This window comes from Cetorhinus maximus, chromosome 1 (assembly GCF_964194155.1).
Source record: "Cetorhinus maximus chromosome 1, sCetMax3.hap1.1, whole genome shotgun sequence".
NCBI lineage: Eukaryota > Metazoa > Chordata > Chondrichthyes > Lamniformes > Cetorhinidae > Cetorhinus > Cetorhinus maximus.
In genome coordinates this window covers 178,903,777-178,927,494 of record NC_135879.1, presented here as the reverse complement: position 1 = coordinate 178,927,494, position 23,718 = coordinate 178,903,777, and the positions used below count along the sequence as shown (strand labels likewise).

Genomic DNA, 23,718 nt, shown 5'->3' with positions numbered 1-23,718 from the left:
TTATATTCCACTGAGAAGGCAAACGATTTTTGGTAATGCTGTAATATGTAACTGCAACATCAATATTATATTTATAAAGGAGGAAGAGCTGTTTACATCTGTGCTGTTATTCTATTATGCACTTAATATTTCAGTGAGACTTGTGTTTATGAGTAGGAGGATGGCAGGGTATCCACAGGAAACTGTGCATATCGGTAACTCAAATGAACTTGAATTATTTTTAACTTCCTTATCTAAGATAAACTTTGCAATGTGTGAGAACTCGTGTTTATGTGCGATTCAGTTATACAGCTAGTTAAAAAAGATTACCTTAGAGTGAACAACCCTGTTCTGCTGAAGGGCCATGAAGGCTCGAAACGTTGACTGATTTCTTCTCCGCCGATGCTGCCAGACTTGCTGAGTTTTTCCAGGTAATTCTGTTTTTACCCTGTTGAATAGTGTGTTCTACTCCTAACTATCGATCCGGTTTAATTTGGGTTAATTTATTTTGGTTTCGCAAAATAGATACAAGAATTCGACTGAGAGCTCAATTATCAAAAGGTAGCCATGCACTGCCGCCTTAAAAATATAGAAAGTGACAAATATATATTTCTGTGTACACACGGCTACAAGTTGTTCAGCTTTAAAATCCCTAGAGGGCTCACTGTACAATTAATCCTACAAACCAAAACAAAGCGAACGCAGATTTAGTTGCATTTTGCAGTTTGGTTGAGGCTGCTGCAATCTGTGATAAACTGAGCCAAGCCTGGGAGGATCTTGGTGCCCGGAAATGGAGCGGGGCGAAGGCTTTACCTGAAACTCGGAATGTTGGCGGCAGGAGAGGCGCTGAGTTCCATGACGTCACTCACCTGACAGCACTATCACGCACTGAGCGGCTCTGCAAGCCTCTCCTCCTCCCCGCCCCACGCGCGCTCCCCCCCTCTCCCATTGGCTCTGTGGTCGGATGGGGCTCTGCACCATTGGTTGGAACGGCTCATTCCCTCCCTCCCCCCTCCTCCTCCCCGCCCCCCCCCACCTCCCAGACATGGTACTTCCGCCTCTGGAATAAAGAGACTAATCAACATGGCGATGGGCTGTCAGTGGCTGCGCTGAGAGACTCAGAGTTGCTTCGAGATGTCAGCAGCGACGCCGGGCGGGGAGCGAGCACTTCCTCTCCGCCAGTAAAACCCTGTTTGATATTTACAGCCTCGGTGTTCGGCGGACTTTGGTACACTATGTCTCTACTTTGTGTGAGAGGTGAGTGTTGCTCAGGGGTGTGTGTGTTGGGGAGGGAGGGGTTGGTGAGGGTGGTGGAGGTGGAGAGGCCTGGGGCACACATTCGTGGTACCCACCCTGCCTTCAGTCATCGGCTTGCCAGCTCCACAGATTCCGCATCAGTCATTAGACTGAAAGAAAAGTGTTGTGTAGCCCCTCTTGAATAAGTAAGCAGACTTGTTGCTGGGTTCAAGAAGATCTGTCGCAACCATCACTTTATTTTGTAAATACCGAACTGGGAATTATTCACAGAAACTGCTGGTGCATATGTGCTACTCGGTGAAACTTTTCGTTCAGCGCATCGTGTGTTTGGTATGTTTTGCCTTCGAGTCGAAATCCTTAAACTATCAAAATCACTTCAGGATTTAAATACAGTTATAGACTTTGGATCTCATCTGATACGATGCTATCACTTACCATTGAAACAGGTTGGGGTTATGATCAAGTCCGTTCGTATGGTAACTGATGTAAAACCTCCTCTTGGAGGGCGACTATTGCAGCAGATGGGATGAGCCATCAACGTGGTACGATACAAATTCAGAGGTACCTCCGGTTTGCGGATGCATACAGGAGCATCTGCGAGGGGAGCCTCACTTAAGCGCAACCGGTTGAACAGATTTTAAATCAATACATTTCTTTTGGTGCTTACTCTGATTGCGATGCTTTTGGTATTAGTGGAAAACTTTGACAGTAATTAAAATGTTATAGAATGTAAGTCGTTAGCTCCGAGCTTGGTAATGCGGAAAGGTTTCAGTTTGCTCTCGTAGCGTTTGTTCGCTTTCCTTTGGGCGTTTATAAATGTTGGACGTATGAAGATAACTTTGAAAGTAAAAACTCAGTATCGTTTTTATCTTTTAAGATTCAAATGATTGGTGTAATCGCACTAATTATACATTTTGCCACCTTCTACGAAATGTAGTATGGTTAATACCGGTTATTCAAAACGGTAAACACGAATATGGAACACGGTGCACCCAAGGCTGTATGAAGCCATCACTTTCTAATATATTTCACTGCGGTTCTTTCTTCATTACTATAATTGAAATAACATTCAATTTGTTTGCCAATTGCAAAGATCCCAAAACTATCCCTCTTTAATCGGATTTTACAGCAATTTACAATCATAAAGACTATGATTTTGCATATCTGAACTATTTAAAGTATTGCAAGACAAATTAGGCGCCTTAATTGTATGAGGAGGAAAATATGCCCAGCTGATTACCGTCTTGGGCTGTGCATGATGCTTCGCTTCCCAACTGTTAATGACCATATCGCATCGCCAAGATACAAACAGAAAATGCAGGGAAAACTCAGCAGGTCTGACAGCATCTGTGGAGAGAGAAACAGAGTTAACGAGCATTAATTCTGTTTCTCTAGCCACAAATGCTGCCAGACCTGCTGAGTTTTTCCTGCATTTTCTGTTTTTATTTCAGATTTCCAGCATCCGCAGTATTTTGCTTTTATCGCATTGCCAATAATTCGGGTTCAGTCCGGATTTGCTGTTTAGCCTTAACGAGAAATTCTAATTTCGATGAAGCAGTTAAACAATTCCGAAAACGCAGGAATTATGATGCTTTAACCAACATAGTTTTATAATGTGAAATGTTCAGTTTCTCAAGAATTTACTAAACTCTCGTTAATGATCAAAAGGTACAGTTGTCAAGAGAATTTCCATTCTGGTACCCAATTGAAGAGGAGCATTGTACATCGCTGTGAATTTTTTCGGTTCTTGCATTGTTATCCTTGAGGCCTAAGATATCTTACAGTTAAAATACCCAAATTGTGTCTTTGCCAAGAGGTTTCAGTATTGTGGCAATGCAAGATCAGTACAACTACAGCTGAACTACTATTAGTTTGGTATTTTTCATCAAATGTGGAACAACCTAGAAGATGGTGCCTTGATTTGCATTTGTAGTTAAACGAATTTAAATTAAATTTTTGAAGTTTAACAAGGCTTATTGAAATATGTAATACTAGGAAAGGTATGGCTGGCTCTTGGAGTGAGAGGCTGGGAAGCAGAGCTCTACATGTGCAATTATGCAAAATTTCGGTTATTCTTATCAGATGGTGTCTTCAGCAGTCTCTTCTTAGACAGCCCACCTGGATCGAAAATGAATTGTGTCCACTGGTAGTTCGATGGGTTCTGAGATGGCTGATAAATCTTGTGTGCGATCTGCAGACTGCCACATGTGGGATTGGTGGTGCTTGAAGGGTTGGGCAGGTGAGGTGTTTGGAGGTTTGCATGCTCTCTCAGATGCCTTAATTTAACCTTTGTGTGCTCCCGACGCAGTGTCTCTGTGTTTGGTGCCTTCCCAAATAATTTTCTCCATTTTCGCCATTCAAAAACCCATGAGTCGACAGGGATGTTTGATCTCTTCAGGGATGCTTTGAGGACAGCCCTAAATTCTGCTGTACTCCTGGGAATCTCTGTTGCAATCAAGTTCCAAGTAGAAAGGTTGTTTTGGGAGTCTGGTGTCAGGCAAACTAACGACATGTCCTGCCCAGCAGAGTTGGTTTTGAGTGATTAGCGTCTCAATGGTGGGCATGTTGGGTTGGGAGAGGATGCTGCTGTTGAACTGCCTTTCTTGACACTGGATTTGGAGGATCCTGCGAAGGTTCACTGCTGACTATTTTTCCAGTGCTTTGAGGTGCCTGTTGTATATTGTCCAAGTCTCTGAAGCATATAGGAGTGCGGAGATCACTGCCACCCGGTAAACCATGATCTTAGTCTCAGGTTTGTGATCCTGCTCCTCGAATACTCTTCTCGGTCGATCGAAGGCAGATATGGATTGTTTTAGTTGATCATGAATTTTGTCATCTATGTTTGCCTTTGTTGAGAGGAGGCTCACAAGATTTGGAAAATGGTCCACATTTTCCAGGATCTGGGGGAAGGCGTTGTGCTGTGGGAGCTGGTGGGAAGGGTCCTTAATTTTCCATGTGTTCAGTGAATGGCCCATCTTCTCGTTTGCAAAAATTGATTGAGATTGAGTTGGTACTGACCTGGAGCTCAGTTTCTGAGTGACACCTACACAAGCTCTATGGCTGAGGTTGGAGCGATTTTGGTTTTGGATTGAGGGCAACGTAGGTTGAACAGTTTCCTGTTTGTTCTATAGATTATCTCCGCTCCTGTGGGTAATTTGCTGGAGGTGAGGTGCTATATTGCAGTGAAAAAGGGGGTTGGTGCAATAACACAGCCTTTTCTGACCCCAGTATTCACTAAGACATGGTGTGTGGTTGTTCCATTGGTGATGATCATGGCATGCATGCCATCGTGGAGTAGGCAGAGGATGATAACTTTCTGAGGGAAACCAAATTTGAGGAGGATGCTCCATTAACCTTTGAAGTTTACAGATTCAAAGGCATTTTTGAGGTTGAAAAACCTGACTTGTCTCCCTTCTTGAATATAGTCACAATCACAGCCCCCCCGGCATGCACTCTTCTTCTTGTATGAGGTTGTGCAGCCATGCCAGGAGTGTGTTCTCTGCTGTGTTTCAGAATTTCAGTAGGGATTCCATCTTCTGTCAAGACCTGGTTGCCTTTCAACTGTTGAATGACTTTTTCGACTTTGCTCTGGACTCTGGTAGTGCCGAGACTAGCCAGTTTGGGTATTGACGAATGGAGTTGAGGACGTTCAAGTCAAAGACAGAGTCTCAGTTGAGGAGTTCTTCAAAATGCTCTCTTCAGTGAGTGTCCTTGATGAGCTCCCCTCCATTCATGGCTGTCAACAAAGTGGCTGAGTGCTTGGATCCTAGATCGTCTTGACAACACTAAAGAAACCACGCATGTCGGTACCTGCGAGTTGTTGGATCTCCTGTGCTTTTTCCTACTCTATTTGTTCTTTGACGTGGGTTTTATGCTGTACCCCTACCTTCAGCCGCCTTTGTAGGACTGTTGCTTTTAATCTTGAAGTTTGGTGAGGTTTACAGTCTGCAAAAGCTTTGCACTTATGCTCTATTGTGTCCTGTATTGCTTGGTTGTTTTTGTCAAACCAGTCATGATGTTTCCTGGTAGAGAGACCAAGTACCTCTTCACAGGTGCTTGTTATGGTGGACTTTATTGTTGACCAAGCACTATGAGCACACTTTAGCTCCTGGTAGCTGAAAGTTGAGAGATTGGCAGTGAGCCACTGAATGAGGAGGGATGCCTTGATGGGATCTTTGAGAGCTTCAATGTTAATTTTCTTGCGACATCGCTTCTTTTGCTGGCAATGTTTTGGGGTCAGGCTGATGGTGATGGTAGATCGGATAAGGCGGTGATGAGTCCAGCAGTTGTTGGTGCCTGTTCCAGTGTTTGGACCGTGAGTGTTGCCACGAGGTCTTGTACTTGTCTCGCTGGTGGAATAGGGTGTTGGTTGTGACAGGTCATGTTCTGTGACACTCAATCAGGAGAATATGTAAAATCACAGAATATTAAAACACGAATCGCCTTTCGATATTTATCCAAAATTTAAGCCATAATGGAAAGAGAATGTAAATTCAAGAAATGGAGTTGGTGTCATTAAAATGCAGATCAGGTAAATATGTTGAGTATTAGAAATGGTGTTTTTAAAATATATTCACCAGTGTACCAATGTTAGGTTAGGTTTCATCTAGGAATGCAGATAATTACAGTATCCTAATGGCATATCCTTTATCAGTGAATACATTATAAATACCTTTTACAGAATAATATGTAATGTAGATCGATTAATTTAGCTAAAAACTTTGGAGTCAGTGGTATAATTTTGTCTGTGACGTTTTTAGCTTGCCCTGTTGTGCATTTCATATTAAAATGGAAATGATGTCTCATGATGGACTAACAATAGTGAACAGAGTAAACAAAACTATATTTTACAGTTGATTCAGGAATGGCATACATGCAAGCAGTTTCTAACAGCTTTTCAAATGTGTGCTTCATATTTCAGGAAGGTTCACTTAAAAGATTCCAGTTCCTTCAACTCACAAGTATGGAAATTTAGCAATTGGTTCTTTTTAATACTGCATAATTCAACGTGGACCAGATTGGAATCACAGCTGTGGTTGATACTCACAGTTGGGTTTCCTCTAGCTGCAAGTTTTCAATCTTGTCCAGGCTGTCAGATGCTGCCCCAGGTGGCTGTTGAAGTACTTAGCTGTTGGAATAGAGAGAAAAGTGACAGGTTGCACACCTCAGGGTTGTGATTCAGCACCCTTCATCCCAGCTGATCCCAGAGTAATACTGGTGAGGACTATGGTGATGTTTCTCATCTCTTGTTCATCTTATCTGAGCCACTAACTCTGCATCAAAATAAAGCAACTTCTTGAAAACTTATCATTTAAATCCCTGCAATTTTAGAACAGTAAAAGTGGAAAGTTTGCTGCATTTAAAGTAGACTTCTTTAAAACTTTAAGGCACATTGGGGTTAGGTTAATCATTTTGGATGAAATTATATCGACATGTCATTTTAAAAAGTTAGCCTGATCAAAACCAGAACTACAGCAGGTGCATTAAACCTTGAACACTGCTGGAAAATTGCTGAAAAAACTCAGCAGGTCTGACAGCACCTGTGGAGAGAAAGAGTTAACGTTGCGAGTCCAGATGACTCTTCTTCAGAACTAAAGAGAAGTAGAAATGTGGTGAAATATAAACTGTATAAGGGCGGGGTGGGACTGATGAAGCTGGATAGAAGGCCAGTGATAGGTGGAGGTAAAGGAGAAATTGCAAAATATGTCATAAACAAAAGGTTGAAGGGGTGTTGATGGTGGTGATACTGGCTAAAGGAGGTGCTAATGGTGACATGAAGAGCAGAAAGCAGGATGAGCCAGTGACAGATGGCCCGAGTGGGGGTGTGGTGGGGGGAGGGGACGGCGTGGGAGCAAGGATCAAAATAGGCTAAAAGGTGGGAATAAAACAATGAATGGAAATCAATTTTTAAAACAATAATAGAAATAGGTGGGAAAAAAATGTATATATAAAAATTAAGAAATAAATATTTGAGAAAAGGAGGATCAAAAAGGGGAGAGGATGGAGGAGAGAATTCATGATCTGAAGTTGTTGAACTCAATGTTAAATCCGGAAGGCTGTAAAGTGCCGGAAGATGAGGTGCTGTTCCTCCAGTTTGCGCTGAGCTTCATTGGAACATTGCAGCAAGCCAAGGACGGACATGTGGGCATGAGAGCAGGGTGGTGTGTTGAAATGGCAAGCGACAGGAAGGTCCGGGTCATGCTTGCGGACAGACCGAAGGTGTTCTGCAAAGCGGTCACCCAATCTGCGTTTGGTCTCTCCAATGTAGAGGAGACTGCATTTTGGAGCTGCGAATGCCGTAGACTAAATTGAGGGAAGTGCAAGTGAAATGCTGCTTCACTTGAAAGGAGTGTTTGGGCCCTTGGACGGTGAGGAGGGGGGAAGTAAAGGGGCAGGTGTTGCACCTTCTGCGATTGCATAGGAAGGTGCCGTGGGAGGGGGTTGAGGTGCTGGGGATGATGGAAGACTGGACCAGGGTGTCCCGGAGGAAACGGCCCCTATGGAATGCCGATGGGGAGGAGGGGTGAAGGGAAGATGTGTTTGGTAGTGGCATCATGCTGGACTTGGTGGAAATGGCGGAGGATGATCCTTTGAATACGGAGTCTGGGAGGTTGAATAGTGAGGACAAGGGGGACCCTATCATTGCTCTGGGAGGCAGAGGAAGGTGTGAGGGCAGATGCGTGGGAAATGGGTCAGACATGGATGAGGGCCCTGTCAACCATCATGGGTGGGAAACCCCGATTAAGGAAGAAGGAAGACATGTCAGAAGCACTGTTTAGGAAAGTGGCATCTTCGGAACAGATGCGGCGGAGGCGAAGGAACTGAGAGAATGGGATGGAGTCCTTACAGGAAGCAGGGTTTGAGGAGTCGAGGTAGCTGTGGGAGTCGGTGGGCTTGTAATGAATATTGGAGAAAGAGTTGTGGGAGGGGGCCTGAGTAGGATTGGAACAAGGAATGTTTCACATACCCCATAAAGAGACAGGATAACTGGGGCCCATGTGGGTATCCGTAGCCACATCTTTTATTTGGAGGAAGTGAGACGAGTTTAAGGAGAAATTGTTCAGTGAGTGAACAAGTTCAGCCAGACGGAGGAGAGTGGCAGTGGATGGAGGTTGTTCGGGCCTCTGTTCAAGGAAGAAGCAGAGAGCACTTAGACCATCCTGGTGGGGGATGGAGGTGTAGAGGGATTGGGCGTCCATGGTGAAGCGGATGTGGTTGGGGCCAGGGAAGTGGAAATTGTTGATATGATATAGGGCATCAGAGGAATCGCGGATGTAAGTGGGAAGGGACTGGACAAGGGGAGAGAGAACGGAGTCAAGATAAGAAGAAATGAGTTCTGTGGGGCAGGAACAGACTGACATGATCAGTCTACCAGGATAGTCCTGTTAGTGGATTTTGGGGAGGAGGTATAAGCGGGCTGTCTGAGGTTGGGAGACTCTGAGGTTGGAAGCTGTGGAGGGAAGATCTCCAGAGGAGATGAGGTCAGTGACAGTCCTGGAAACAATGGCTTGATGTTCGGTGGTGGGGTCATGGTCCAGGGGGAGGTAGGAGGAAGTGTCTGCGAGTTGTCGCTCAGCCTCTGCGAAGTAGAGGTCGATACGCCAGACAACAACAGCACCACCCTTGTCAGCGGGTTTGAAAACAAAGTCAGGATTGGACCTGAGAGAACGGAGTGTGGCAAGTTCAGACGGAGACAGGTTGGAGTGGGTGAGAGGAGCAGAGAAATTGGGATGGCCGATGTCACGCCGACAGTTCTCAATGAAAAGATCAAGAGCAGGTAAGAGGTCAGAGGGAGGGGTCTGGGTGGAGGGAGAACACTGGAGGCGGGTGAAAGGATCCGTGGAACGGTGGGAGGACTCCTGCCCAAAGAAGTGAGTGGCGGAAGAAGAGTTCAGCATCATGCCGAGCCCGGAACTAATTGAGGTGAGGGCGTAAGGGAATGAAACTGTGTCCTTTGCTGAGACTGAACGTTCAGCATCAGAGAGGGGAAGGTCAGGGGGTATGGTGAATACATGGCCGGGGCTGGGATTAGAAGACGGGATGGGGCCTGAGGGTCGGGAAGGGGTGGCGGGTCCTGGATAGGCATTAAACCAGCATTAAACCTTGTCTCCGTGCCTGAACTAGGAATGAAATATCTTGAACCCCAAAAACGATATTAATCGGACTCTTGTGATTCCCACTGGAAAGCTTGTTTCTTACGATGCAATGATAAATGAGGACAGAAGCAGGGCTTGTCTGTTCTGCCTCATGGTGGCTGAAAAGCCTGCTGTTACTTCTTGTCGAGACAAGAGCATGAAGGATGGCCAATTGGATGAGAAATTTCAATGAATGGAGTACAAGACAAGTCATACTGTTGCAACAGTCTTAAAATTGGAAAGCTTTGTTTTTCAGCATAATGACAGCATTCAGCACAAAAATTGGATCATTCAGCCTTAATATGTGGAAGGATTATGTTATGTTATAAATATGAGAAATTTGTATTAAAAACTCCTATCCACCTTCCTTCCATGTGTTTAAAGTGTTGATAGATCCTAGTGTGCTATTTTATGCTATCTTGAGTATGATAATTTAAGTGCTGTGTAGTTCAAAAGCAGATGTCACCACATAATGTTCTGGTTTTAGGCATGCTATTGAAAAGATGTTTTGTAATAGCCATCATTGTTTGGAATGTAGGTGGATTATGCAAAAATCATCTGAATTGAAAAGTAGCGGAACTAGTGTTCAATAATCTACACAGGTAAGTGTTTTATGTGGCTCCCTTTTGCAAGCTTTTTCTGTCATTTAAGTGTCAGTTAACACAAGTATTTTTTGGAAATATTGGATTCAAAATTGGCTTAGTTGTAGGAGGCAGAGGGTGATGACAGAAGGATGCTTTAGTGACTGGAAGCCAGTGTCCAGTGGCATACCACAGGGATCTGTGCTGGGTCCCCTATTATTTGTCATTTATATAAATGACATAGATGACTATGTGGGGGGTAGGATTAGTAAGTTTGCGGATGACACAAAGATTGGCCGGGTGGTTAACAGTGAGGCTGAGTGTCTAGGGCTACAGGAAGATATAGACGGGATGGTCAAATGGGCAGATAAGTGGCAGATGGAATTTAACCCTGAAAAGTGTGAGGTGATACACTTTGGAAGGAGTAATTTGACAAGGAAGTATTCCATGAACGGCATGACACTAGGAAGTTCTGAGGAACAAAGGGACTTTGACGTGTGTGTCCATAGATCTCTGAAGGCAGAGGGGCATGTTAGTGGGGTGGTGAAAAAGGCATATGGGACACTTGCCTTTATCAATCGAGGCATAGATTACAAAAGTAGGGAGGTCATGTTGGAGTTGTATAGAACCTTGGTGAGGCCACAGCTGGAGTACTGTGTGCAGTTCTGGTCGCCACATTATAGGAAGGATGTGATTGCACTGGAAGGGGTGCAGAGGAGATCCACCAGGATGTTGCCTGGGATGAAATATTTAAGTTATGAAGAGAGGTTTAATAGACTTGGGTTGTTTTCGTTGGGGCAGAGAAGACTGAGGGGCGACCTGATCGAGATGTACAAGATTGAGGGGCATGGACAGGGTGGATAGGGAGCAGCTGTTCCCCTTAGTTGAAGGGTCAGTCACAAGGAGGCATAAGTTCAAGGTGAGGGGCAGGAGGTTTAGGGGGGATGTGAGGAAAAACTTTTTTACCCAGAGGGTGGTGACGGTCTGGAATGCGCTGCATGGGAGGTTGGTGGAGGTGGGTTGCCTCACATCCTTTAAAAAGTACCTGGATGAGCACTTGGCACATCATAACATTCAAGGCTATGGGCCAAGTGCTGGTAAATGGGATTAGGTAGGTAGATCAGGTGTTTCTCATGTGTTGGTGCAGACTCAATGGGCCGAAGGGCCTCTTCTGCATTGTGATTCTTCCTTATATTTTAAAAATCCAAATTTAAATTTTATTTAACTCTAATTATTTTATAACATAATTGTGTTACAATCTCCATCGAGACAGATTAACTTTTTGAATATATGAATTTTCCAATGACTGACGCAAAGAATCTCTCAAGATTTCATGCTTTAAGATTTTTACTGCAATGGACAAATTAAAATCAACCGCGAAACGTTGCTTCGTACGTCACAAGTACACTAAACTAAAGGAAAGGTATTTTCCCCATTAACTAATTAACACAACTGAAAGTACCATGCCATGTTTATACTTTACGCCAGCAAATATGTAGCCTTCTGGTAAAGTCCCAAATTCCTCCTGACGATTCAACAGGCTGTCTTCTCCCTGCCCCACAGGGAAGAGTCTTCCAGTATCCTTTTAAAAGTCCCTTCACTGAATCCTCCTGAGTATAATTGAATTGACTTCCAGCAGCAAGACACCCTCTGGCAGCTTCTGGGTCTTTTAAATCTCCATAAGGTTCAGCTCATCAAACAGGGAACCTTTCTCGCTAACTTTCTGCTTGGTGGTTAACACAAAATGGTCTCTTCCCCTGCTTGGCACAGCAGGCACTGTTTTCGGTCTTCCCCTCAAGAGGTCTCTGTCTGACTAAGACTGCAAGTCTGTGTTCAACAAAACCAGCTACCCCTCTTTTTTTTAATCAAGGTGTGAAAACTAGTACTTGAGTTTCTATGAATTTCATCTTAGGCCTCTGTCCCCATGGCATTCAAACCACATGGGCCTGTCTCTGGGCAGACTTTATGATTTCACACCATTCCGCATTCTGGGATGTTCTTTTTTTAACCTAAAATTAAAAGAGACAATTTAAAACATAACTGTCTTATTATTCATAACTCTAAGAACATACATGACATTTGAGATATTTAAGCTTTTTGTTAAGTGGAATTTAACGATTCAACCTGAAGAGCTGAAGAGGAATTTTTACAGTATGTAAGTAACTTTGTATGACTGCATTTGGCTTCATAGGGAGATGGTGAAAGTGGGTAATATAGTTTCATTTAAATTAAAATGAGACTTCTCCGGAAAATAATATTTTGGGATAGGGTGCATAAACAGTTTGAGATATGATTGATATATGGCAACTATAGCATGCTTGAGAGAAAGGCGTGGCTTTGGATCTATGAATCCTGAAGCTTTCTATCGGTCGGTGTTTCCTTGCCTTCTGTTTTGGTCTGTAGCAGTTTAATTGATAGTGATTGATTCCCAGGATTAGTTGAAACTCTGTTGACATTGGACTGTCAGAATGGTAGAAAGCAAACTAGATGATCGATTTATCATTGAGCAATTACAATCCAACAAAGCAATCTTACATTGTTTTACAAATATATTTGTAAGATGGCGTTATCGTAACCAAAAATATTACAAAAATGAGCAAAAAGCTCTTGACTGGAGTCAACATACTTAAAGAATGACCTATGAACAAATGGAAACTGTTACTTAGTACAGTATTGTTTTCTGGGTTAAGAACGGTGCTACATCATTGTGTAAAAAATTGTTTTCTGTTCATAAGAAAATGGTAGGAAAAGTAAAGTACCTTTGCGAAAGCAGCAGACATAGGACTTTGACTTCTGAGCAATTCACTGGCTGAGATGAGCAGCAGGAAATCTACAGGCTGTTAGCAGGTGTGCAAGCACTGAGTGATGTTTCCTGAACTTTTTCTCTTCCTTGCTTGTATGGTTCACTGAAGTGTAGAATTTCCGCAAGAAAGATGAAAAAGAGGGCTGGTGCGATGGCACAACTTTGTTTGACCCCTGTCTTCACTGAGATTAGGGTCTATGGTGCCCATGGCCTGCATCTGATCATATAGTAGGTGAAGGATGGTGACAAATTTGAGTGCAGCCAAATTTAAGGAAGACATTGCATAAACCTTCCCGATTGTTAGAGTTAAAGGTTTTGTGAGGTTGAAAAAGGCCGTACAGGGGCGGTTGCTGCTGCTCCATTCATTTTCCCTGGATTTGCTACGTGCTGAAGTTCATATTTGAAATGCTCCACAGTGGGTGAAATCCACATTGCGACCCCGAGAGGAACTCTTTGGCCATTGGGAGAAGACGATTAGGGAGGATCCTTGCAATTATTTTCTCGATGATAAATGCAGGGAGACTCCCCTGTAATTATCAGATTTGGATTTGTCTCTTATCTTGAAGATTGTCACAATTGCTCCATCCCTGAGATCCCCCAGCATGCCCCTTCTTCCCAGGTAAGGGATATGAGGCTGTGCAACCGTGCCAGGAGCGAATTTCTGCTAGGTTTTAGGATTTAGGCAGGGATTCCATCTGCTCCAGAGGCCTTGTTGTTTTTCAGCTGATGATTGGCTTTTTCTATTTCTTTCCGGTAGTGTGGAGATTGAGTCAAGTACTGAGGGATGGAATCAAGCACACTTTGGTCAAAGACATGGTCTCAGTTGAGGAACTCTTGGAAATGTTTCCTCTGACAAACACTGACTCCCTTTCTGTCCTTGATAAACATTCCTCCATTCTTGGTTCTCAGCTAGGTGGACCCTGGAGCATTTGAGCCGTAGACAACCTTAACAATGCTGAAAGAACACACACATGTTGTGGTTTGCCGCAAGTTGTTGGACATCTTGTGCTCTTTCCACCCACCATTTGTTCATTGATGTTTTATGTTTTTTGTTGCACCGCTGCCTTTAAGTCTGCTGCTTTTTGCCTTGAATTGTGGTGATGTTTCTAGTCTATGAATGCTTTGCACTTGAAGTTGATAAGTTCCTGTATTTCTTGGTCATTCTCTTCAAACTAGTCTCTGCTTCCTTGTGGAGAAGCCAGGAACTTTGCAGTTGCTGATCAGGGTGGACTTCAGAGTGGCCCAGCTTCTGTTGACTGGGAATAGAGAAGTTGCCTGTGAGGCACTGGCTGACAAGAGCTGCCTTTGCGGGATCCTTGAACTTCAGTGTTAATTTTCTTGCAGCTGTGTGTCCATTGCTGATGTTTAGCAGCCAGTTTGATGGTGATACTAGATTGGATTAGGCGTTGATTGGTCCAGCAGTATGCGTCCCTATGCCAATTTGCATGTGGCTCGGGTAGTAATCCGGAGATTACTTGAGGACCTGTTCTTTAATTTAGTTCCTAGTTCCTGATAATCCCCAAACAGGTCCTCTTTCCTAGTCTTAACTATGTTATTTGTCCCGACGTGGACCACAACAACTGGATCCTCCCCCTCCCTCTCCAATATTCTTTCAAGCCGGTCAGAGATGTCCCTCACCCTGGCACCGGGCAGGCAACATACCATGCGGGACTCTTGATTCTGCTTACAAAGGATGCTGTCAATTCCCCTAATTATAGAATCCCCTACAACTGCCACTTGTCTTTTTGCTCCTCCCTCTTGAATGGCCTCCTGTGCCACGGTGCCAGATGATGAAATCCACCACCCCATTGAATGTGCCAGCCTAGTCTTCGGCTGATTGAGGTGATGAGTATTCAAGGGCCAGGACCTCCATGCACGAAGGTCATGGTTTACTGGGCAGCAGTTATCCCCTCACTGCTATATACTTCGGAGACTTGGACAATCCACATCAGGCACCCTAAGGCATTGAAGAAGTACGTTGTCTCTGCAAAATCTTTCAAATTTATTGGCAGTATAGGTGGCCTAATGTTAGCATACTCACCCAAGCCAGCATTGAGGCACTAATCACCCCAAACCAGCTTCAATGGCTGTTTCACTTTGTTTGCATGTCTGATAACATATTCCTGACTCTGAGATTCTCACAAGAGATTCTCAGCAGGGCAAAAAGGGCGTGCTTTAGGGTTGAAGAAACATGTTATAGATGTTCCTAAAGAATCGCTGAAGCGATCGAACATCCTGTCCTCTTCATAGCCTGTGACTTCCAAAAATGGAGAAGAAACATTTGGGACACTGGGTACCTGGAGAGACTTTGGGAGCCTGAAGAGGCCAAGTCCAGGCAGCAAAAGGAGTGCACAGCTCTTCAAGTAATGCATTTACCTACCCCATGTGGTAGAGGCTTTGGATCATGCATTGGACTGGTTAGCATTCATTAAATGCATTGAACTGGAGTGGAAGCGAGTCACTCTCGATTCTGAGGGACTGCTTTGGAGAAAGAAGGTGGTTCACTAATGGGAGAGGTAAGTGACTTAAATGGTGTTTAAAATGCCATTCTTTCCAAATTAGAAGGTTTGTTTATTTCTTTGATTATACAGTTTCTTAGCCCTGTATTAAGGGGCTTTGTTTGAGTGGCACCCAATTCTTATAGCTTTAACTATTCTCAGTCACAATGGCTTTGCTGCAATTTCATTGGTAGCAGTTTATAGCTCAGCCCTTTAGAAATCAGTGAGTTTAGGTCACGATGACAAAACTAAATGCTGTTTCCTGCTTGCTTTGTTTGGAGGGCTGTTTCAATTTGGTTTGCAAGGTTCAAGGCACTAAATTGCCTGTCTGATACGTGCTTAGCTTTGATTAATAGTTGAAGAGCTCAGATTTTTTTGTATCAGGTTTGATGCAAATCACCTGTATGCAACTTGAGAAAATTGGCAGTACAGGGTGTACAGTAAGACAAAAAATGAATGTTTCACAGTGTTTGTTGACGAGATTCTGGCCAACACTGACCGAAAATTCACTGTTTTTGTGCATTTGTAACAACAGTGTAAATGATGTTTCGGATCCTGGTCCCCAGTCTTTTTTCAGTTTGCATACTGCTCAAATTATATGGTATTGTAGTGTGTAGGCTCTGCTGTATGCTACCTCTTCAGCTGCATATACTACTCTCAAATGACATATTTATTAAGGATAATCTTATCTTTTTATGAATTATTTCATGTAAGATTTAAAAGAAACTGTTCAAATGTGATATGCAGATCAATATAGACTCATAGACGTTTACAGCATAGAAGGAGGCCATTTGGTCCTTTGTGTCTGTGCTGGTCAACAAAGATCTGACTACACTAATCCCATTTTCCAGCGCTTGGGCCATAGCCCTGGAGGCTATGGCAACGCAAGTGAATATCTAAATATTTCTTAGATGTTACGAGAGTTTCTGACTTAATCACCCTTTTCAGGCAGTGAGCTCTGGACTCCCACCACCCTCTGGGTGAAAAAATTTCACCTCCACTCCCCCTTAGCCTTCTACCTCTTACCTTAAATCTATGCCCCCTGGTTATTGACCCCTCTACTAATGGAAAAAGTGCCTTCCTATCTACCCTATCTATGCCCATCATAATCTTATACACCTCTATCAGGTCCCCTCTCAATCTTTGCTGCTCCAAGGAAAACAACCCCAGCCTATCCAATCTTTTCTCATAGCTCAGACCCTCCAGCCCAGGCAGCATCCTGGTAAATCTCCTCTGCACCCACTCCATTGCATTCACATCCTTCCTTTAAGACTGCACGCAGTACTCCAGTTGTGGCTGAACCAACGTTTTATACAGATCCAGTATAATCTCCCTGCTTTTGTATTCTATGCCTCGGCTAATAAAGGCAAGTATCCCATATGCCTTTTTATCTACCTGCCCTGCTACCCTCCGGGATCTGTGAATATGCACACCAAGGTCTCTCTAATCTTCAATTATCCCAGGTCCTACCATTCATAGTGTTATCCCTTGCCTTGATAGCCATCCCCAAGTGCATTACCTCACAATTTTCCACGTTGAATTCCATTTGCCACTGCTCTGCCCACCAGACCAGTCCATTGATATCCTCCTGCAGTTTACTGCTATCCTCCTCAATATTTACCACCCTACCAATTTTTGTGTCATCTGTGAACATCTTGATCATACCCACTACACTTAAGTCCAAGTTATTTATGTGCAGCACAAACTGCAAGAGCCTCAACACCGAGCCCTGTGGAACCCCACTGGAAACAGACTTCCAGTCACAGAAACATCCCTCTACCATCACCCTCTGCTTCCTGTCTCTCAGCCAATTTTGGATCCAATGTGCCACTTTGCCTTGGATTCCATGGGCTTTTACTTTCTTGACTAGTCTGCCATGAGGGACTTTATCAAAAGCCTTGCTAAAGTCCATGTAGACCACATCAAATGCAGTACCCTCAACACTCTTGGTTACCTCTTCAAAAGGTTCAATCAAATTTGTCAAACACAACCTTCCCTTAACAAATCCATGCTGACTATCCCTGATTAATCCGTGTCTCTCCAAGTGCAGATATATTCTGTCCCTCAGAATTCTTTCTAGTAACTTCCCCACCACTGAGGTTAAACTGACTGGCCTGCAATTTCCTGGTCTATCCCTTCCTCCCTTTTTTAATAATGGGACAACGTTAGCAGCCCTCTGACACCTCACCTGTGGCCAGAGAGGATTCGAAAATTACTGCCAGGGCCCCTGATATCCCTTCCCTTGCCTCCCTCAACAGCCTGGGATACATCTCATCTGGGCCTGTGGATTTATCCACTTTTAAGGCCGCTGAACCCGCTAGTACCTCCTCTCTATGTTAATTTCCTCTAATATTTCACAGTGCTCCACCCTGATGTCTAGACTAGTATCGTCCTTTTCCATTGTGGAGACCGATGCAAAGTATTTATTGAAGACTACACCCAAGTCTTCCGGGTCCACACACAGATTACGTCTATGTTCCCTGATTGGCCCAACTCTTTCCCTAGTTATTCTCTTGCTCTTTATATATTTAAAGAACTCCTTTGGGCTTTCCTTTATTCTACTCTCCAATGCTTTCTCATGCATGCTCTTAGCTTTCCTAATTTCCTTTTTAAGTCTGCAATTTTTATAGTCCCTTTAGGGACTTTGCCCTATTGAGCTCTTGGTATCTGCCATAAGCTTCTTTTTTTCTTAATCCCAACCTTTATGCCCCTTGACATCAGGGTTCCCCAGACTTGGTCCCCTCCGCTTTGTCTTTATGGGAACATATTTACCCTGTACTCTTGCTGTTAACTCCTAGAATGCCTCCCACTGCTCGAACACAGTTTTATCTGCAAGTAACTGCTCCCAGTCCACTTGGGCCAAATCGTATCTCATCTTAGTAAAATTGCCCTTTCTGCAGTTTAGAACTTTTATTCCTGGCCCAACCTTATTCTTCTCCATAACTATCCTAAATCTAATTGAGTTATGGTCACTATCTCCAAAATGCTCCCCCACGGATATGCCTTCCGCCTGCCCGAGTTCATTTCTGAATATTAGGTCCAGAACTGCTCCCTCCCTAATTGGGCTTTCCACGTACTGGCTAAAAAAGTTCTCCTGGATGCAACTTAAGAACTTTGCTCCCTCCCTACCTTGCACACTAAAACTATCCCAGTTAACATTTGGGTAGTTAAAATCTCCTACTATTACTGCCTTATTATTCTTACACTTCTCTGAAACTTGATTATGTATTTGATCCTCTATCTCTCCCTGACTGGAGGCTTATAGTACATACCTAACAGTGTGTTTGCCCCTTTTGTGTTTTTTAACTTCAACCCATATGGCCTCATTTGATGATCCTTCCAGGATATCATCCCTCCTCACTGCTATAAATTGATTCCGTGATCAATATTGTGACTCCCCGGCTCCTCTTCTATCCCCCTCTCTATCTTGTCCGAATACCCTTTGACCAGGAATGTTGAGCCAATCCTGCCCTTTTAGCCAAGTCTCAGTCATAGCTATGATATTATACCCCCACGTGTCTATCTACGCCCTCAGCTTGTCTGTTTTATTCTTCAGGCTTTTTACACTGAAATATATTCCATTTAGCCTTGTTAAACTCACTTCTTTCTTGTCTAGCCTATATTTCCTCTGTCTTCCAAACTCACTTACTAGAGTTTTAACTTCTAATTCCATCTCAGCTCCTCTCCCCTCTGAACTACTTTTCAGGATCCCAATGCCGGCCAATTTAGTTTGAATCCGCCCCAACAGCATTTGCAAACCTTCTCGTGAGGATGTTGGTCCTGTTCCTGTTCAGATGTAACCCGTCCAACTTGTACAGGTCCCACCTCCCCCAGAAACTGTTCCAATGCCCTGGGAATCTAAAGCCCTCCCTCCTGTACCACCTCTCAAGCCACACATTAATCTGCTCTATCCTTCCGTTCTTATACTCACTACTGCGTGGCACTGGGATTAATCTGGAAATTACTACCTTTTGAAGTCCTGCCTTTCAATTTCCTACATAAATCCCTAAAGTCTGCTTGCAGGACCTTGTTTTTCTTTCTTCCTATGTCATTGGTCCATGACCATGATCCCTGGGTGTTCACCCTCCCCCTTCAGAATGCCCTGCAGCCGCTCTGTGACATCTTGACCCTGGCACCCAAGAGGTAACATACCATCCTGGAGTCACGTCTACGGCTGCAGAAGTGCCTGTCCACTCCCCTCACTAACGAACCCCCTACCACTAGCGCCGTCGCCGCCGTGCCCCCCCCCCCCCCCCCCCCCCCCAGCAGCTGAACCACTCACAATGCCATGGCCTTGGTTCTGGTTGGCCTCCACAGAGGAACCGTCACTCTCACTGTTTTCCAAGGCCGCAAAACGGTTTTTGCAGTGAGATGTGCTCGGGGGATTCCCTCACTACCTGCCTGGTCCCCTTCTCCTGTCTGGCGGTCATCCATTCCCTCTCTGCTTGCACTTCCTTAAGCTGCAGGGTGACCACGTCCTGAAACGTGCTATCCACAAACCTTTCAGCCTTGTGAATGCACTGTAGCACCCCCAGCTGCCGCTCAAGCTCCAAAGCCCAGAGCTCGAGCTGCTCCAGTTGGAGGCACCTCCTGCACACATGGTCATCCAGATCGCCAGGAGTGTCTAGGATAGCGCAGGATGTGCAAATCACCGGGACTGAGCTCCACGGACATATCTTAACTGAATAGAATATGGACCCTTGCTTTTATTTTACCCTTACTCCTACTTGAGGCTCGCTGTTTTAATCTCTCTCTCCCGAAGTCAAACAGAAGTCTCTCCTGCTTTCTGCGCCCTCATCAAATATATGTACCATCTGTATCATAAAGCATGGTGCACTTAAATAGTTGTAACTATAGTATAACTATAGCCCTGTATCTTCCCTTACATGTCATCCAATAAACAGTAAATGCTAAAGATGGGTGCAGTCACCACAGGAAGTTCCCTGACCTTGAAAGGAGGTGGGTCCTGAATAAATGCACAGGAAGAATTTTTCCATCCCTAGCTGATAATTTCCAAAATTATATTGCTATTACTTGAAGCATCTTTTCCCAAATTTGATAGTCCCACCGGTCCCAATTAGATACAGTAATGCCAGAGGGCAGTATTTGCCCAGGATATCCCTATTCTGAATTGATTGTGTTTTTACAATGAACACACTCATCCTTGTTCCATTTCATGCATTATTGACATTTCAGATTAGTTTGTAGCTACAGAATTACAACTCTAGTAGTGAGGACTAACCCTGTCATATATATCACACAGCAGGGTTCGTCCTTATGGCTTGCTGCATCCGCATATATATGGGCTGCCCACGACACACACAAGTGGTGTCCCTTTACGCCCCATCTTATCTATGACTAGTTCTACACAACATGAATTGGCCAAATAGTTGGGTGAATTGTTACAACTAGTTTTGAGCAAGTTTTCCGCATACATGGTGAAGGATTCCTTCACATTTGCGAAGACCATACAGGGCTTGCATATCGATAGCAATGCTGTGTCCATGTGCTCATTTGACATTGTTAGCCTATTCACCAATCTTCCACTTAAGGAAGCCATAGATATTTGCACTGCAGCACTATATTATGGCAATCCAGACCCCCCACCATTGCGTGAATTAGCATTCATTGAGCTTATGAACTTGGCAACTTGTGCAGTTGAGTTCAGTTTTAATGACACCATGTATGCCCAAATAGATGGTGTTGCCATGGGATCCCTTCTAGGCCCAGCTCTAGCAAAATCTTTGTTTGGTTCCATGAGAACGTGTCTTTGATGGAATGACACCTAACCTCCTACCCCTTGCATATTTCCGATATGTGAATGATATATTCGCTATATTTAAATCTGCAGCTGTATGTAATAATTTCCTTACATATCTTAATAGGCTCCATCCTGCTCTCAATGTCACCTTTAAAATGGAGCAGTCAAATGAACTTCCCTTCTTTGCCGTACTAGTTGCGAAATCTGCCAGGGGATTCTCAACCATGGTCTACCGCAAGCCTACCATCACTGGTCAATAAATGTGTTGGGATTCTTACAGTTCCATGTGCTATAAAAATGGTCCTATTGGCAACCTTGTAAATACAGTCAGAGCAATTTGCTCACCATGCAAGCTTGATGTTGAAATAGGGCACAGCAAAGGCATTTTGTGAGATAATGGCTACCCTGATCAGATCATTTTGCGCTGTATGTCATGCAAACTCATGAACGGGCCTAAGGCCATCACTTTCAGCCATGAAAAGTGGCCAGTCTACCTCTGATTACCCTGGAAGGGCAAAGTATCTCAAAAATTCGAGCAACAGGTGAAGCTAGCTGTTTCTTGTTGCTACTACGCAATAACAACACGAGTGGTATTCACCACCAACACGATGCTGCCGTCAAGCCAAAAAGACGTTCTGCCTATCACCCAAATGAGTAACGTGGTATATGAATTTCAGTGCCAGTGTGATGCTAGATCTGTAGGCCAAACGTCCCAAAGACTGGCGGATTGTATCAAGCTGCAATGTCCCAGCTGCTGTTCGCAATGGACAAGGTACAGACCATACCCAACCAGCCCGTGCTTGCAAAACTCAACGCACAGTGTCCAACATTAGATGTGATTCCATGATTGGACAACATCTGCTAAATAATCCTCAGTGTGCTAAGAATTACACTGACAACCAATTTAAGATTGTCAGTCGGCTTCATTGTGGTGCATCTGCATGTACAGGGCCCTGTTCTTTGCAGACAGAAAGAACATATACACACATTGTGCCTGTTTCAGCTAAACAAAATAAGTGACAGCCATTCAGGGCAATGCCTTGACCACAATTCGGGTCAAGCTGCCTGGTTTAAATTTCAAACAATGCTTACCAGTTAACTGTCATCAGCATCACTGGTGCATTCTCCTTGGCAAGGCCTCTACCAACCAGAGTCCACTTGCCAACCAATCAGCACTCTCTTCTCATAGAGTATCAATTGTTGTTTTTCCCTTATATTGGTATTCTTGCGAGGGTCCTGATGAATGCAAGGTGAAAAGCTTGGGCGTGCCTCTTTCAGCAATACTCAAGTTCTGTACTACCAATCGACTAATTACAGCTCTAAGACGGTGGGACGAGAAGGTAGAGTGGTGAAAGAAGTGCATTTGAGTGCTGCACGTTTTCCATGAATTCTCAGGTTCGCCAGATAATTATAAATAAGGAAGGTCATTTGGTCCTCCTTTCATTCATACAGAAAGACCATAGATTTTCCCCTAGTGCAGCATCTAATTGTCTCTTAAATGATTGCAGAGATTTTGCCTCCCCTGCATATATTAATCATTTTGAGTGAAGAAGAATTTCCTGATACTAATCCTTAATTTATTTTTTAACAGGTTTGGATCTATGTCTCCTTGATTTATCCTTCTCGTTGATGTTAATGAGTATTCTGGATTTACTTTAACACACTACTAATGACCTTCTGTACCCCACAGACACTTCACTTCTAAATTTAAGTTTCTCCAGTCTTTAACGGTGTGACCTGAACAGAGAACTATGCAACTTAATCATGAATTCCTCTGATTTGGGTTCTAGTGTTCACCTGAGCTGAGCGTTCTGTTGGCTTTTTTGAATGCTGGTCTCCAAAGGTTGGACAAGTTAAGCATGGACTTTAATAAGACTCCTAGGTTTCAACCTCATCCTTAGCTATTCTATTGGCATTAATGGAGTAGCTGTGTTATGTGTTTTACCTTTTAACCTATAGAATACTTTATATTTGTGTATATTAAACTTCAACTGCTGTGCTTCTGCCAACATGGAATCTTTGCCCAACTTATTTCAATTTCTGAGTTGCCTCATTTCACAACAGTCAAATTTAGAATTATAGAATAATACAATACAGAAAGAAGGAGTCAATTTTGCCCATTGAGTCTTCGCTGGCTCTTTTGAAGAGCAATCCAGCTAGTTCCACTCCCCTTACTCTCTCCCCATATCTCTGCAATTGTTTTCTCCTCTCAAGTATTTATCCAATTCCCTTTTGAAGGCTATTATTGAATGTGTATTCACCACCCCATCAGGTAGTGCATTCGAAACCCTAACCACTCATTGGTGTATTAAAAAAAAGCTTTTCCTCTTGCCACCAATCTTTGCCAATAACCTTCTGTCTGTGGCCTCTGGTTATCAGCCCTTCAGCCATTGGAAGCAGCTTCTTTATCGAAACTTTCATGATTTTAAACACCTTAAACAAATCTCCTCTTGGCTTCCTTTTAGCTATCTCAATTCTAAGATGAGTAACCCCAGTTTCTCCAGCCTATTCACACAACTGTAATCCCTCATCCCTGTAACTATTTTAGTAAACCTCTTCTGTATCCTCCCTAAAGCCTTCATATCTTTCCTGAAGTGTGGTGCTTACAATGCTGTAGCTGGGGGCCGAGCTAGTGTTTTATGTGTTTAGAATAGCTTCTTGGCTTTTGTACTCTTTGCTTCTATCTAAAAATCATGAACAAGTT

At 43.7% G+C, this 23,718-nt stretch overlaps 1 protein-coding gene across 3 annotated transcripts in view; it reads left to right on the top strand.

Moving 5' to 3' along the window:
* Nucleotides 1-1,026: 1,026 nt before the first annotated feature.
* Nucleotides 1,027-23,718, top strand: part of unc13bb (unc-13 homolog Bb (C. elegans)) — a 754,941-nt gene continuing 732,249 nt past the window's right edge. For all 3 annotated transcript variants that reach the window (XM_078550332.1, XM_078550323.1, XM_078550314.1), the window contains exon 1: nt 1,027-1,236. In XM_078550332.1, coding sequence (XP_078406458.1) covers nt 1,215-1,236 — 22 coding nt within the window. In that variant the 5' untranslated portion in view covers nt 1,027-1,214. The remainder of the gene's footprint in view (nt 1,237-23,718) is intronic.